Below are 18,612 nucleotides of genomic sequence, written 5' to 3'. Positions count from 1 at the left end.
GCAGAAGCAAAATTAAAATTTTCTAAAGAGTGAATATACATGTAAATTGTATTTTCCCAACTGTCAAAACCATATATGACATAAGTAAAACAATAGAATGGATAAATATAGAATAACGGTATTGCTGACCATATAGAACGAAAGGACGAAAGAATGTGGCTTTTTTGGGGGGGAGGGGTTTATGTTATGATTTTGTTTATGAATGGTCTTTATTTTTATTTTACAGAAGTTGCAGTGCGTCTGCACTTCTACCGATAAAGAGTGAGGCATTATTTGACTGCATTGATGCAGAAGGTGATGGCGAGGAAATAGCCAGTGCAATTACTGGTTTTGCTGACGATTGTGAGGAAAGTCTTGGTCTTGATTTTTGGCCAGCTGAAGACACATGCTCCGAATTCGAAAACGACTTTAATTTGTTCCCTTACATGGATGAGTCATGCAGGCTACAGTGCTACTTCGGTAGACGTGAGTCCTCCTCGTCCAACTGTTTATGTGACGATGGTTATTGGAATGAAACATGTTCTGCAATATGTCCTGGTGGTGCAGAGGTACCGTGCAGTGGCTTCGGAACATGCGACCAAACAACAGGAAAATGTAGTTGCCCAACAAACAGAATGGCATCGGATGACTGCAGTGTCTGCTCCGACAGTTGGCACGGTGTTAACTGCGAGATTGCGATTAATGAGAAAGACGCCAGTGTGAATGATTCTATTATAAGTGTAGGGCAGCTTGGAATGATATATACCCTCGATGGAATTAGCTATGCGGTGAAATTGCAAGGAGAGGTATTGATTTTTGCGATATCTGATAACATTATTATGCAAGGAAAATTTGTCACCTGTTACCAAAACTACTCATGTATGACATTCTTAGCTGCACGTATCGGTGATAGTTCCAGTGGTTATGCTACCATCACAGTACAAGCTAAGAGAATATATGGCTCGAAACCAATAGTTTATATTAATGATGTTTTAAATGTCCTTGACACAGCTGCTTATTTTGACGGATTCAGAGTGTACAGATCAAATTTCTTTGAGACGATAATTGAAGTGAAAGATATGGTAAATTTCCATGTGCGAAGTGAAGGACAATATTTACATCTTACCGCCAAAGTTCCTGATATATACGTAACACATACATCTGGATTGCTTAGTGGATCTTTACATGAAAACATTACTGACAAACTTTATTACATATATAGTGCTTCTGTTCCAACTTTTGATATCTGCACTGATGCGTCTCCAGTGCAGTCTGTCCAAACTTCAGAAAACTCTTTAACTTTATCCCAGACAAGTTTCACGCAAACATACGGAAATGAAACAGAATTTAACGCATCGAGGTTTATAATCTCTGACTGTGACAGTATCATTTACTTTCCTAGTGAAGACTACAAATATCAAACGCAAGGAGGCTACGGTCTTAGATTCAGCAAATCCAGCTTGACTCATGAGTTTGGTGTTGATATAAACACTACTTCAGAGTTAACAATAGAGCTTTTGGTCAAACAGAATCAAGCTAATAACAGCGGTGTCCTTTTCTCCTTTACAAATGAAAAGTCCCTTCTTCTGGTGGGAGGACAGTCTTCACTTGAAATTCACACATATTCTGCTGATAATGAAACAGTATATGACACAAAATTGGTACTCGATGAAAATTACTGGAACAAAGTTGTCATGACGTACAATAATGAGGATGGTTCAGCAGCTGTGTTTGTTTTTGATAAAGATTCAGCAGTTTCAACAACCGATAGTTTTGAACTTGAGACTGGCTTATTTAACAGCACAGGAGTACTTACTATAGGTCATTGGCAAGCTCCATCCGACAGTAAACAATACTCATTACCATCTGGTTTTCAAGGTAGTATAGAAAATTTTCTTATTTGGAATGTTGCTATATTAGAAAGCGAAGTGACAGAACTCTGGGGAATGGATCCTGCCATCCCTTCAGAAAGTCTTATGTTCTCTCTCCAGTTTGATGAAGGTGATGGTCTTTTGACTTCGGACAGTATAGCAAATGCAGAGGTTGCGCTTCCAAAGTATCCATGGAAATCTCCTGAATGGTTTATTTCAGATCTTCAATATTCTAACACAAATATGCCCTACTTTGCACTTATTTATTTCAAAAATGTTTCATGGGAAAGTGAGGCCTACAGTATTTGCGCTTCTGAAATCTTTTCTGCGGATTGCCAAGGAATGACTAATAGTACAAAGCAGTTTTTCTTTATTGTATGTCAGCAGGCTTTATCTGTAACGCGAGACACAACATCCGGATATAATGTTATTTTAGATATGTTAAATTTGTGTCAGTCTCAACATAACGTGGCAGCATCTGAGGTCACTTCATTTTGCTCAAGCCTAGACGATACTGTAAAAAACGGCACATCATGTGATTCAGTGTGTGACTTCGGTTTTGAGCATTCGAACGGAACATGTGACTGTTTTGGTGGTTACTATGGCACTGCATGTGATAATGTCTGTCCCGGGAATTCGGAGTCTCCTTGTAATAGCCATGGTGAATGCCAGGCGGACGGAACTTGTAAGTGCTGGTGGAATTGGAATGGCAGCAACGATTGTTCCTCCTGTACTTCGGACTCCTATGGGTGGATGTTAGGTCCTGATTGTAGCATACTCATACTCACATCATCTCTTTCATCTGGAACAAACAGAATATCAGCAGTGTCGAGCAACGGATACTACATGACTTTTAAAGGACAGCAAATTTCATTCATTGGCGAAACTGGGGCATTCTTGTTGTTTCATTCATCGGACCTGAACGTTGAGATACATGTCTATCAAGTGAGCTGTCATTATGGTTCATGCATAGCTGCTATCTCAGTCGCTTCAGATACTAAAAGCATAGTCATTGCACCCGCTGGAGAGGGATATAAACCATTGATATATATAGATGGTGTTCTTACAGAGTTAGATGACACTACAAGCACCTATGGCTCTGGTCCCACTTTAGGTGTCGTTCAGACTTCTCTAACTGAAATAAGTGTCACAGCCACAAACATTGGAAGCCTCACTGTGACAGTGTTGGTTCAAGAACAGTTTTTACAAGCAGCTATCACCACATCTCAAACGGTTTGCCAGCAAGGAACGGGCGTATTTGGCAACTGTAGTGGAGGGATGGATTATACGTCGATGTCTATTGCAGAAATATCCAATTATGTCGTCAACAGTTTCCGCTTGTCAAGCAGCATAATCTTAGATGCTTTAGAAGCACCTGTTGGGGATGGGTCATCAATAACGGGATATGCTCTGAAGTTTGATGGAACAGCTGTGATGTCAAAACAGATATCTTACCCAGCTGGATTTTCTCTAACTGGTATAGACATTAGTTTATCTATGTACTTCAAACCAGCAAGATATGGAGGGTATCTTCTCTCATACAGTAAAGATTCAAACTTTGCCATACTCAACACACAACCTATTAAAATACAATATTCGACATCATTAATTGATACATCATTTACAGCTGAACTGGATGTATGGAATCAGATTATTCTGACATTCCGAAGAGAAAAGAAGCAGATAGACGTTTACTATTTTGGAAACAACTCACAAGTTAGCCATGAAACTCTTTCCTTTGATTGTCCAGATGTCTTCGAAAGTGGTGGAACAATCATGCTAGGAGAATATGTACCGTCTGTGGAAAGCGAAAAATTTACATATACTTCTGAATCATACTATGGTCTCATTGACGAATTTACAATTTGGAAAAATGCAATTCCAGCAGATCTCATTTATCAAGCTCATCTTCTTGGCACAAAAGAGTCAGGTTTCACATCCGAACTTACAGCACTGCTTTCTTTCACTGAAGGAGTAGGAACTATAGCATTTGAAGTAGTAAGCGGTATTAATATGATTTTACCAAGTTCACCGTGGCAATCCCCATCCTGGATCGTCTCTGATCTGGCTCTTCAGGCTTTACGAACAACTGTCAGTGAAACATACACAACAATAGATATTGACCCGTACGTTGAAGCAAACTGTTCCTCATTCTTTGATTCGCATACAGTTTCAAGTAACTGTGGGGGTGTTTCAGATTTTATTCGATGGTGGTACAAACAGACATGCATGATTACAGCCACCAACACCGGGAACATTTCCGATACGACGATGGCTATGGTTGATTTTACTTCCGTTTGCGGCGTAACGGGTGGATCTGTGTCAAACATCTATGAAACTTTATGCAACCTAAATATCAACTTCCCAGGTTGGCTTTCACAAAAATGCTCAAATTGTGCCTTTGGCTTTGAAAACAGTGGTGAATGCATCTGTTATTACGGTTACTATGGAGTGAATTGTGATAGAGTTTGTCCTGGTGGCATCATCAGCCCATGCAGCGGTAACGGAGAGTGCGACATCGGTGGGAATTGCCAGTGTTACGGACATTGGACAGGTACGGACTGTAATGCGTGCCATAGCGGTTGGTCTGGTGATGACTGCACAATATACACTGATTCTTCATACATACCTCTTGATAATAATGACCTTCTTGTGGCGCAGGTAAACCTAATAGGACAGATTTCAACATTTGACGGTACAATTTTGGACATGCCGTTGAGGGGCTATTACAATTTGTTGAACATTGGTGCATTAGATATTGAACTTCATGGTAGATTTTCTGTTTGTTCATCCGATTCAGCCTTGCATGTCTGCCTAATTGGATTTGTTATCATCCATAATGGTGAAAAGTATTATATAAGTCACGAAGTCTATGATGGCACAAGCGTTGAAATAATGACACCAACTTCGACACAAAAATTATATGATACTTTGGCTCTAGGTGACATTACCTTAAAACTCGAATCCCCGACAACACTCAAGATGACAGTGGAGAACTCGAATTTGATAGTCAGGATGTCATCAATCAGTGATAGACTTTTGGCAACTATGTCTCTTCCCAAATCTGAATGGGATAGTCTGCATTCAACCATAGATGGCGTGGCGACAGCCTGTGATACAGTTGTGGCGGTCACAGCAGCCAATTGCAGTGTAAGCAGAGATTCTATCTGTTCTGATCCAACGCAAGACATTCCAGATCATTGTGAAATGCCACACACCAAAGACGCATTGAAGGTCTATCTGAACAACAATATTTATGATGACGATACATTTATTTCCACAATAGAAGACGAATATCTTTCCGCTATGGCTTCTAACTGTTTCAATTATTCGGGAACGGGTGTTTCTGCTACAGGACTTGCTTTACCAGAATCAGATTTTACAATAGAATTACATGTACGACCGTTAACAACAGGTGGAATTATTTTAACATACGATTACAATGGGGAATACATAATCCTAATAAATCATGCTGATGGAATTATGGTGGCACTAGATGATGTTTATTACACTACAGGAATGCCGTTACAGTTGAATTTATGGAATCAAATAAGTCTCGCATGGAGAGATGATGCCGACATTTTGGAAGTTTATCTCACAAATGATACAGGTATGTTTTTCTCTCCGATCTGACAAAGTAAATTCTGACTTATTAGAGAGTTTGAGATTTCAACCTTCGCCTTCCCCTTCAACGTCTCTTGCGAAGTTAACGTATGAAGTTGAAGTTCGATTAAAATTCCTTGAGATTTCAAACTTAAGAATGAACCTTACTTCTTTTAATCCGCCCATTCAATTTATCCTTAATTATGATCGGTTTTTTTTTTCGTGCATTTTGATATCAATTGTCCGAAAGGGCAGGACTTTTACAAGAGGTTTAAAAAAAAATTAGATAAAAACATTTCAATTAATATAATCATCGCATGGCTATTAGTGCGATTACGATAAAAAACGAAACAATGTGAACAATGTAAAAACTCGTTGGTGTTGCTCCGAACATTTAGGTTTTATGTAAAATGATGTCAGTATACAATCCTCGATTGTAAATCATACATGAGAGGAAATAAAAATGACATGAGCTGTCCGTAAGACAACGCGCTCGATTTTTCTCAGTGCTTGACTGAATTAGAGCTTTGCCAATGAAAAAAATCCAAGTTAGAAAGGGACATAACTCTGTCAAAATTCAAATCAGAGTTATGGGAATTGTGTCTCCTGGTGTAGGCTTTGATAGTAAATAACTATTTTGAGTTTCAAGTCAAAAGTTTTAATAGAAACAGAGGTATTTGACTTTATCAAAAAAATAACAAAATATTTTAAGTTAAAAAGGGGCATAATGCTGTCAAAATTCAAATCAGAGTTATGGGGATTGTTTCTCCTGGTGTAGACTTTGATAGTAAATGACCATTTTAAGTTTCAAGTCAATAGCTTTGATAGTAACAGAGAATTTGACTTTATCAAAAACTTTAACCAATGCCGACGCCAACGCCGACGCCGACACCGGGGCGAGTGCAATAGCTCTACTTTTTCTTCGAAAAGTCGAGCTAATAATCATATCAACGTATTCTATTGTTGATGGTGTTCTTGAAAGATAATACAGTTAATATTTTTTTAAACAAAAACATGAGACACCAACTATTACAAATGCATTTCTCGATATACTTTGGAGTTAAGTTAAATATATGCGATAAAGCAAACACAAAAGGCATTCCCATAAAATATAAAGGACAGATTCATCCGTCATGCTGTTGACTAATACTTCATAGTTTTTCTTAAAGGTTTTTTTTCACTTTGAATTGGTACTTTGTACATCGAATTCCTTAAAAGACGCGTTTTACTTGTAGACTCTCATAAACAATGTACCTGATGAAAATCTAACCTTTTAAAAGAGTATGTTGATAACATGAACCAATATACACAATTTATGAATACATTTAACAAGCGATTTGAAACACATGTAAGATACGCTCGTGATATCATACGTTTTGGCATCATGACACTTTATGACTCTGTATGATACCAAACTCTCAGACAGCACAATATAATCGTGCCAAGTCACCAATTGTCTAGCGAAACAGTCAAGAAATGTTAGGTGGAGACGAAAATTGTCGCACAAAATAACATGTGGGCATAAACACGTATTTGTTTGAATATACTATTTCATAAGTAAAGCATGTGCAGATCCAGGAATTTTGGTTAGAGGGACACCACACTTAAAGAGGGGGTCACCCATTTAAAGGTGTGTGTTTGTGAGTGGGGTGGGGGGGGTCACGCTGAGTTTCAAGACCCGATTTTCTTTGTAAAATGTAAGAATCAAAGGGGGGATTGACCCACAATGCCCCGCTGCCAGGCTCTGGGTCCGTGCATGTAAAGAGTGGAGTTGTCCCATACGGCTAACAGGAAACTTCTCGCATCATGATAATTATCATAGATCTGAAATTGTCTGATACTTCAAAGAATTTCCGTCTTTCTAGTACCATTTTATGTTTATAATTAAAACGCAATTGTCGTATTAAGTGTCCGACAGAAATGGATTGATTTTATTTTGAAGTGAAAATAAAATATTCCACCAAATGATAATCGCGCATTATTCATCTTTCAAGTAAAATGACTGTCATGCCATGTGCCTCCATCCAGATTTCAGTCTTTGATGCCAAGTATGTGGACAGAGTAGATGTAAAAAGACTGAAGTTTTGACTTTCGTGATATCACATCTTCGGACGTTCAAAACTTCATTTCATACGTCAAAAAGGCCCATCTAGTATAATCGATACCGCCTGGGGACACAAATATGCCGTAGAAGTTAAAGTTTGAACAAAATCTCAAAGTTTCTCAAAATCAGTTGATAACTTCATACTTCCAGGTTCAATTCAATGTATTTAGTTAAAATCATTAGCCATACAAAACTTCATTATTCTTATACTTATTGATAGTGTTTCGCATCAAATTTAGTCTAATTACACATATGGATAATCGAATAACATAATAAGCAGAAATCTTGAAAGTAAGCTTTTTATCTCACTTAGTAATAAAGAGAAGTCTTAGGCTTACTTGATATTACATGAAAAACTTTAGTAGCAACGTCTGATATAAATAAAATACACGCATATCGGTGACGTTTTACCCCAAATATATATGAGAGACGGCGAAGGCGAAGGTTGAAATCTCAAACTCTATTATCCTTAAACTTTTAATGGTTATATTTGTATTTCAAAGTGCAAATTTGTTTGATGACATTCAGTCCGTTCTTCAAACTCAGAACCATGTAAATTAACAATGTAGATTTTGCTCCAAGAATAGGCAGGAAATGAAATTTCGAAAGGTCGGGTACTCAGGAAATGATTGCACATGTACTTGACTGTAAGGATAGGGGTACACATAAAATGTTGCTATAAAAATTCTTGCATCTTGTTAACACCTGTTCAATAACAGGACATATTAAGGTTTGGCGTTATCCAGCCTTCTATCAACTTTTGTTTCTTGACTTGCACAAAAAGTAAAATATATGTATATAGCTACCTTTTTGGGCTTAGTAGCTCAAATATCAAATTTTGCTCCATCTGTATGACTACAATTTTATATGAAATCTATTTCATTCCATTTTTTCCCGTTTTTTGTAGTTGAAAATGAAATTTTATAGAAACTTGATTGTTATACTGCATTTATGAATAATTAATATTTAAAAGACATTAAAATACGTAGCTTTTGAGACCATTTTAATTAATAATAATTCCCTTCTTCCTTTAACTGTAGGCATTATTTGGTAGGAAATTATGTAAGAGTGTGAGCATTGATACTCAATAATAGCCTGATAGTTCATTTACCACATACATGTGTAGGTCAAGTCCCATAACTCTGCAAATCTCCAAAACTAATGCAGTTACTGAAATGAAACTTCACACGTGTCTTCGGGGTTATAAAACTAGCTGATAGCATCAAGTCAAGTTTTGCATGCAAGTACATATAGCTTTTACTTTAAGGCATATAGCTTGAAACTTATTTTTTCTTTTTCTCGGTCAATTACCAACCTCGCTGTAATTTGGGCAAATAAAGCCCCTTTTTGGACTTAGAAAATCCTGGTTAAAGTTTTGCGTGCAAGTTCTTCAAAACTAATGCAGATATTGAAATGAAGCTTTACACGTGTCTTTTGGCTTATAAAACTAGGTAATAGCATCAAGTCCAAAAACTCTGACATGCATTTTGGCAAAATAATGCCACCTTTTGTGTGCAAGTCCATATAGCTATTACTTAAAGGCGTATAGCTTTGAAACTTGTTTTTTTTTTCTTTCTCTGCCTCAATTTCCAACCTCACTGGGTCATGTCCAATAAGTCTGACCTGTATTTTGGGCAAATTATACCCCGCTTTGTACTTATAAAATCCTGGTTAAGTTTTGAATGCAAGTTACTGTCTCCAGAGCTAATGCAGATATTGAATGGAAACTTCACGTGTCTTCGGGGTTATAAAACTAGGTGATAGCATCCAGTCCCATATGTCTGATATGCATTTTTGCCATATTATGCCCCCTTTTGGACTTAAAAAATCTTGGTTAAAGATTTGCATGCAACTTACTATCTCCAAAACTAATGCAGATATTGCTTTGAAACTCTATTGATATTTGAACATTTAGGGTAATATTTCGCTTCGGGGACAACAATTCGAAAAGTCGAACACTCGAACACTGGAGCCTGTCTCCTTCTCGGCGATATATGACCATTTTGTGTCGATTCGCCGTAAAACCCAACTCACTCACTCACTGGAGCCTGTCTTAAGGACAGCTCTTGTTACTTTGGGTTTAGAGTTTAGATCCAGTTTTGTAACAAAATATATTTTATAATATTTTAGGAGTTTCAACAGTAAAAGCAATGGCTATATCTGGTTCGGTGTTTACAAGCGGAGGTACATTAACTATTGGTCAAATAACTCCAGGACTCGGCGCATCGATTGCAATGGGCGATTTCACAGGTTATATTGACGAGGCTCGCATTTGGTCTCGTCCGCATAACCCAACAATCATAACTAGTAACTTCAGGGTAACTATAAACGATGACACTAGTGATGTCTCCCATAATTGGAACTTTAATGAAGGCATTGACCTAACAGCATACAATGACAAAGGCTCTCAGAATATGGTAGCTATAAACTCGCTCAATCCGCCGAAATGGGTCAGTTCTGATATTGACCTTACCGAGGATAAAGAACTGGACGTACCTAGACTAACGACAGAAGATGAACTTTCAGCTGCAGCTTTACAAGAAGCGAAAGACCTTTGTGCAAGCCTTATTAGTGATTTTTCATTGTCAATAGTAGGCTCAAGCGTAGAGATGCTAACATCTGTGTATGAGGCACTATGTGTACAAGAATTGACAAGAACGGATGACATCACACAAGCAGAAGCGATTTTTGCTGGTGCAGCCGACTTGTACATTGGTGCTGAAAATTCTTCAAACAATCCACTTCAGAACATGTGCATTTCACTAGAATCAATATCCGATTACATTGGGGCTCGTGGAGAATTCTGTACTGCTTGCATCTTTGGCAATGTAATGAATGATACCTGCGTCTGCTATGATACACACTGGGGAACATCTTGCGGTGATGTTTGTCCTGTCGCAACCCTTGGGCCCTGCAGCAGTTTTGGTGTTTGTGATGCTGAAGTTGGCGTTTGTAATTGTCACCCCCGACATTACGATACCTCGAAAACAGTTGTAGAATTCTGGACTACTTATTTGTCTTCTTCCAGTATGAGCATGCCATCAAGTTATGCCTGTGACATTTGCTCCAGAAACTTCATTGGAAAAGATTGCGAGTTTGCAAAATCTGTAAAATCTAGTAACGCTGGAATAATTTACGGGTCGTATATCAGCACATTTGATGGCGTTTCGTTCACTCATGCCACACCTGGAGTGTACACACTCGTAAAATCTTCTTCCGTTAATATTCAGGCTTTATTCTTGCCATGTCTCGGAACACACACCTGTCGTTACCTTAAAGAATTAGCTATTAGAACGGGTAGCGCAACATTCATAATTCAACACAATACTGATACCAATGTTACTCTTGAACTTCAAGGTGAGAACGTGCAGTATCCTAGTACTAAAACATCAAACGGACTTTCAGTAGAATGGACAATAGAACCGTTTATCAAAATTACATTTGGAAGTTCAGAACTAGTACTGTTTGATTCAAATCTTGGACTTGTTATAACAGCAAATATTCAGTCAGATATTGCAAGAATTAATCAAGGACTGTTCGGATCAGCGGATGGTTTGTGGACTAATGACATTCAGTGTACTGGTGAAACTGGACCATTGAGCGAGGGTGATGTAACTGGAACTTATGCTGGAGAATGCATTAGGTCGATATATGTTCCAAGCACCGGCAACGTCATTATAACAAATGAATATGGGTCTGACATGTTGTCGTCTGGAGGTCATGCTTTATCTTTATCTACAGGTCAAAGTTTTTCAGTAAGTGGTTTTTCAATTGATCCGATGGATACTGCTTCCACCATTAGTTTCTGGGTGAAATCAAACGTAGCATCAAAGAAAAGATCCACAGCATCATATTCACTTCTTTCAACAGACGTTGGAACCCAAACACTGACTTTCCAAGTAAATTCCGGTAATTTAGAAATCAACTGGGATAATACCTACACTACTACACTGATAATAAGCACTGATATATGGTACTATATCACTTTCTCCTGGCAGTCTTCAGATGGTGTTGTTTCTATTTATTTAATGACAGAATACACATCACAAAGTGCAACGATATCTGACGTCAACACTGGTGCAACAATTAACGTGGAAGAAATTACAATCACCGCTACATCAACAGCTGGAGTGACAGTTGACTGCCTAAGAATATGGAAAACAAGCAAAACTGATAAAGAGGCTGAAGATGACATGCACGCGTATTGCGAATCAACATCGTCTGATAAAACTCTTGCCTTGTCAATGTCGTTTGATGAAGGAGACGGAACAACATCTTCAATGAAAATTTACGATACGACTTCCGGGTTTGAATCAGGCACAGCCTTCGGAACACTATCAGGTACGTAATGCTGAACAGCAACTTTGTGATCTTCTTTGCAAATATTTGCACGATGAAGATTATTTGATATATATATATATATTTTTTTTTTTTTTTTGATAATCGAATGACACATTTTAACTCCATACTGACTTTTTGTTATTATCTCTGTCAAATTTTGACAAGTTATATAACAATGACTAGGTAAACAATGGCGCGTAAATAAATTGAACCGTAGCAGTTGCAATAAGGTAACTCCAAATGAGCCAAAACAAAAAATCACAGAATGAGTGAAACTGGTGATTGTGGCTGTGTGGCAAGAAGGGCCATCTGGCTGGAATAAATAATTTTGTTGCCAACATTTCACTTTTCAAAGGATGTAATATGCTCTTAGTCTGATGAAAGTGGATAGTATTTTGCAATTGAAAATATATTTAGATTATCAGATTTGTATCGAGATTTTTTTCAAGAGTTCTTCAGTGGAGATTTTGTGCGACATTTAAGCAGCACATTCGAGAAAAATGAGTGCATATCTTTCGGTGCAAAGCTAGTCATCTTTTCATTGCATATTCAGTTTTACTTATAAAATGTAAACATTTTGTTCGTATGGCTGAGTAAATTTGAAAGTTACCGACGTGAAAAAACTGCAGCACCACGCCATCCATTAATAAGGTGTCATTTGTGACGTCACACACCTGATATGAAATTCTTTTCGATATTATTTGACTTTTTACATTATGGTTACCTTCCTGTAACTGTTATTGCGAAATGTGTTTGTGTCCGTTCTGTCGTTATTACGTTTTATCATATTAAAAATAATCATAAAACATTATGTCCAATTTTCAAATCTTGTCGAAATGTGACAGAGATAAAAACAAACACTAAGTGCGAAATGAGTATATTTCATATAGGTGGGGACATGTCGACAAAACGTTATACCCATTGTTTGAGTGATTTTGTTGCGTTATTGGCGCAGTATTCACTTTCAATCAACTACTTGCAAAACTGTGTGAATAAGGATGATATGACGTTTAAGATATTTTATAGAAATTTAGGTGAATTGATTGTTTGATAATAATGCCCCCGTCGAACCTTTGCTCCTGTCGGTCGGTCCATCCCGAACTGTTTCCGTCAAATAACTTGAGAACCAGTTAACTCAAACTAGGTTGATGAAGTAGATGATAGTTTTTGTCTTAGGGGTCAATAAGTCAAAGGTCAAAGTCACAGCACCTTGAAACCTGTTTACCTGAACCTTGAAAAGGAATTCCGCCTAATAACTTTAGAACCATTTGACCCAGAACTTCAAACTTGGTAGCATTATTAGGTTTATAAAGTAAATAACCCTTATTATTTTAAGGGTCAAAGATCAAGGTCACAGGTATCCAAACTTTGAAAACGGTTTCTACCTAATATTTGAGAACCACTTGACCCAGGACCTTTGAAATTTAATATCGTGATTTGGCTTATGAAGAAGATGACTCCTATTGTTTAGGGGTCAAAGGTCAATGTCACAGAGACCTAAAACTTTTAAACGGTTTCCGCCCAATACTTTGAGAACCATTTGACCCAGAACGTTAAAACTTAATAACATGATTGAGCTTATGGAGTAAATGACCAATATTGTTGTGGGGGTCAATAGGTAAAATGTCAAGTTCACAGGGACCTGCACATTGAAAAATATTTCTTCTCAATAACTTTAGAACCTTCAAACTTTGTAGCATGATTTGGTTTGTAAAGCAGATGACCACTTGTTTTTTAGTCAGTAAGTCAAAGGTCAAGGTCACATGAGTCATTGACATTGAAAACGGTTTCCCTTAGATTTACTTAAGAACTCCTTGACCCAGAACCTTCAAACTTGATAGCATAATTAGGCTTATGAAGTAGATGGCCCCTTTTGTTTGGTTTAGTAAGTTGAAGTTTAAGGACAGAGCCACCTGAACCTTGAAAATCGTTTTCGCACAATTACATGAGAAACACTTGACCCATTACCTTCAAACTTGATAACATGATTTGGTTACTGAACCTTTAAAACGGTGTCCGCCAAATACCTTGAGAACCACTTGACCCAGAACCTTCAAATTTGATAGCATGAGTCGGCTTAACGAAGTTGATTCCCCTATTGTTTTTGGGTTTAGTAAGTTGATGAAGGTCAGAGTTGCCTGAACTTTGAAAGTCAAAATAACTTGAGAACCACTTGACCCAGTACCTTTAAACTTGATCAAGTTTGGGTTATGAAGTAGATGACCCTAATGTTTTAGGGGTAAGTAAGTCAAAGGTCAAGGTCATTGTGATCACATGCCTGAAAATGGAACAAACCATCATTGGGGGCATGCGTGTTTTCCAAACAGCACTTTCTATTATATATTAGTTTTCAACTGTCCGTCCGTTCGTCACAATGTTAACTTTTTGCATGAAGGCACTTTACTCGCGAACCACTGCACCCAGGACCTTCAGACTTCACATGATGATAGTACTTACTGAGTACACGACCCCTATTGACTTTGGGGTCACCAGGTCAAAGGTCAATGTCACAGGGGCCAATGTTAACTTTTTGCATGTCCGTTCGTCACAATGTTAACTTTTTGCATGAAGGCACTTTACTCGCAAACCACTGCACCCAGGACCTTCAAACTTCACTTGCTGATAGTACTTATTGAGTACACGACCCCTACTAACTTTGGGGACACCAGGTCAAAGGTCAATGTCACAGGGGCCAATGTTAACTTTTTGCATGTCTGTTCGTCACAATGTTAACTTTTTGCATGAAGGCACTTTACTCGCGAACCACTGCCCCAGTACCTTCAGACTTCACGTGATGATAGTACTTACTGAGTGCACGGCCCCTATAGACTTTGATGTCACCAGGTCAAAGGTCAAGGTCACAGGGGCCAATGTTAACTTTTTGCATGTCTGTTCGTCACAATGTTAACTTTTTGCATGAAGGCACTTTACTCGCGAACCACTGCCCTCAGTACCTTCAAACTTCACATGCTGATAGTACTTATTGAGTACACGACCCCTACCGACTTGGGGTCACCAGGTCAAAGGTCAAGGTCACAGGTGTCAATGTTAACTTTTTGCATGAAGGCGCTTTACTCGCGAACCACTGCACCCAGGACCTTCAAACTTCACATGCTGATAGTACTTATTATGTAAAGGACCCCTACTGACTTTTGGGTCACCAGGTTAAAGGTCAAGGTCACAGGGGCCAATGTTAACTTTTTGCATGAAGGCACTTTACTCGCGAACCACTGCACCTAGGACCTTCAAACTTCACATGGTGATAGTACTTATTGAGTACACGACCCCTACTGACTTTGGGGTCACCAGGTCAAAGGTCAAGGCGCTGCGGGGGCATTTGTCACCATTAGTGACAGCTCTTGTTCTGTTATACATCACTAATTCGTTTTGTTTACATTGAAGGAACCTTAACAAACGAAACATGGGTACCGTCGTCAATACCAATACAAGCCGTTCATTTACCGGACAAGTTGACTATTTACAGCCGCACTGCTGTACCAGATTACACTAATGCAGTTAGAGATTGTCTGGACGTCATCAGTAATGAAACAATCGCAGACAACTGCGCATCGATGACGAGCAGTGTTACAGACCACTTCATGGAAGCCTGTATTCGTGAATATGAACGAGCCGGTTCCAACGATGCTATTAAAATATTACACTATTCCCTGATATATTATTGTGTGTCGGTAGCTGGTGCTTCCGAGTGTACATTTGAGGACTACTTCTATTTCTGTGACGAAGAGGAAAATACTTCTGATTCGAAATTCGCATTTTGGATCATCATTCTGATAGTGGTCATTGTTCTTTTGATTGCATCAATAATTATCGTCTGCTTTTGTAAGAAAAAAATGGCTGCTAGAAAGAAAACGACTGAAGAAGAGGAATTGTTCAATGAGGTTCCAAATAGAAAATTTAATAAAGCAACATTACACACGAGGGAGACGTCTTTCATGTCGACAACAAGCACAATGATAGCGTCGCCAACATGGTCAGATGATGGAAGATCCTCAGCTGCATCATGGCGTTCTAATGGATCTATTAACTCGAGGTTTTTCGAATCTCCCATAATGTTTATTGGATCGCCACCTACAAGTACACAAGACAGTGGGCGCAGTCCGACACCATCATCAAGTCATGGTTGGTCTCCTCTAAGTTTCTTCGGCAAGCGATCTGTTTCTCCTGAACCCCGTAACATCACAGTTAACCCAACACCAGTCGGGGAATCAAGTAGACAAGAACCTAAGGTTTCGAAGGACAAGAAGGAAACATTTGCGCCACCAACATCAGGGAACCAAATGATCACACCTGTCACCAAAATGTTGCAGAAAGCCCGCCAATCTGGTGCATCACCACATCCGTTAAATCCACCAAACAAAGTTCCGGCTCCTCAGGCAAGTACAACACGTGGGTTAGGTGACCCTTCTTCAACGCCTATGCCTTCTGCCAACAGTTCGGCTCCTACAAGTATATTTGGATCGCGAGAAACACCGCTTCCGAAATTCGGCGCCCCGACAAGTATTTTCGGAAACAGAGACACTCCACAGCCAAAGTTCTCTTCATCCGTGTCAAATACAAGAAATAATGTCACGGGAAGGCCATCTCCCTTTATGAAGGGAATGGCAGTACCACGACTTCCGGCATCCTCGACGAGTTTAGGTGCAAGAGGAAGGCGTTCATCAAACACGCAATCAAATATCGATAGCATTCTTGAGGATATGGACACTAAATAAATGTATCTGTAGAAAACACAACGCGTTTTATTGTAAATATCAAACATTATATGAATAGAAAATTTATATCCTGAACATGCCCTGTTAAAGAGCTCGTCGAGGAACTTAATTATGATCGTAAAAGGACTAGAAATGTATTTAGAAAGAAAAAGAAACCATGTGTATATATTTATATTTTACTATTTTCTTTCTTTTTTTTATTGTTTTAAGAATGTGATATTGATTTGTTACCGATACTTTCTTAAAGTTGTTAATATATATTTTTTAGATTTGTTGTCATAGCATTTTTTGTAATAGACATCCTTGATAGTCTGTGTATGATAATATAAGCTTCTCTTGGAACAATTGTTTAGAACAATCACATTTATAGGTATCGCACAGTACTACGGTGTTTTGAAGTGTAAATACACACAAAAAGAATATGATTATGTCCATTTACATGTTTGACTTTTAATCGAGTGATAACACGCTCCATTTCAGAAATTTGACACCCATGCCATTTACATATTTTTTTCACATTTCATCTTTGTATTATTTATTGTTTTTAAATGTTTTTCCTGTGATATTTTAAGTAAAAATGATTAGTTGTATAACCATATACTTTATTGTAAATACATTTCAGTAGTTATTTAAGATTGTGCCAATGTAATGAATTAAAGAATAGCCCAAACCAAACAAAAACAAAGATGAAATATATATATATATATATATAGCGCAAAAACATAAAAATAAAAAAAAAATGTCACAAGGACACCAAATCAATTTTTTATCGACCTTCATCTATGCATCATTTTTAAGCTAGAAAATATATTGACTAATGTGCGGTACTTGCACTGTTTTTTTTTTCTTTAATTAAGCTGTCTAAACTAACAATATTTGATACGCGCTTTTGTCAAGTTGTGTAGTGTTTCATTTTTAGATGCGACTTTTCTTCTATTTACTTACATATTTTAAACTTATTTTTATGACTGTTAACAACTATGTTTTCTTTAAAATCCCTTTGCCCATTTTTATATGTTCTGAAAACTAACCTTTCTCTGTTAAGATAGTACGCTCAAATAAAGTTCTTTAAAAAAATGCATTGTTATTTATTAGAATTCTGACCGATCCGTGTGTCTGTATGTAAGCAGATGATTTCTAGACAGTCAGCAACGAATGATATATTGTTGGGTGAGCTATCTACATTCAACTTTATTCTTCAACACTTATGTCTACATAGTGGATGATATGGGCTCTAGCATTTATAGGTTATTAGCTTTGAATCGGGACATATGCACAAGTTCTTCAGCGGAAATATTGCGCGACTTTAGGAGCACAATATTATTCTGCTGAAGAACGAGTGCATATTTCCCGATGCAAAGATAATAACTTTTTTATTTACATATTGTTTAAATTGGGGCGCTTGGCCTCTTTTGGACCACTAAAGCTAAAAATAGAAATACCTTTAAAAGACCTCGTGAATCGCTTGATGGATCTTCATCAAACTTGGTCTGTAGCATTATTATAAGATCCTCTTCTCCAAATTTTATACAAATTGGGTATATATATGGCCCCTTTAAGGGGTCGCTAGAGCTAAAATTAGAAATAACTTTAATATTTTTTTCACGAACTGCTGGGTAGATCTTCATCAAACTTTGTTTCTCTCTCAAATTTGTTCAAATAGCGGCAATCAGCCCCTTGTAGGGCCCGTTAGGTCTAAAAATAAAAATAGCATGTAACGATTTTTCATATGAACCGCCCGATGGATCTTCGTCAACTTGACCTGTACTACCGTTATAGTGTTCTCGCCAACATTTGTTCAGTTGGGATGGGGGCGCTTGGTCCACTATAGCCACTAGAGCTTAAAATAAAAGTACATTTAAAGTACATCTTCTCATGAACCACTTAATGGATCTTCATCAAACGTGGTCTGCAACAGCGTTATAATATTTTATGCCAAATTTGTTCGGATGTGAGCATTTGGGCCCTTTTAAGGGCACTA

General features: G+C 37.9%; 1 protein-coding gene across 1 annotated transcript in view; it reads left to right on the top strand.

The window, feature by feature from the left end:
- Positions 1 to 17,699, top strand: part of LOC123528909 (uncharacterized) — a 213,751-nt gene extending 196,052 nt beyond the window's left edge. The window contains exons 57-59 of the mRNA XM_053521503.1: positions 227 to 5,460; positions 9,688 to 11,898; positions 15,301 to 17,699. Of these exons, the coding sequence (XP_053377478.1) occupies positions 227 to 5,460; positions 9,688 to 11,898; positions 15,301 to 16,631 (8,776 nt within the window). The 3' untranslated portion in view covers positions 16,632 to 17,699. The remainder of the gene's footprint in view (positions 1 to 226; positions 5,461 to 9,687; positions 11,899 to 15,300) is intronic.
- Positions 17,700 to 18,612: the final 913 nt, after the last annotated feature.

Source organism: Mercenaria mercenaria, chromosome 13 (assembly GCF_021730395.1).
Source record: "Mercenaria mercenaria strain notata chromosome 13, MADL_Memer_1, whole genome shotgun sequence".
NCBI lineage: Eukaryota > Metazoa > Mollusca > Bivalvia > Venerida > Veneridae > Mercenaria > Mercenaria mercenaria.
This window is presented reverse-complemented; position numbering and strand designations above follow the sequence as displayed.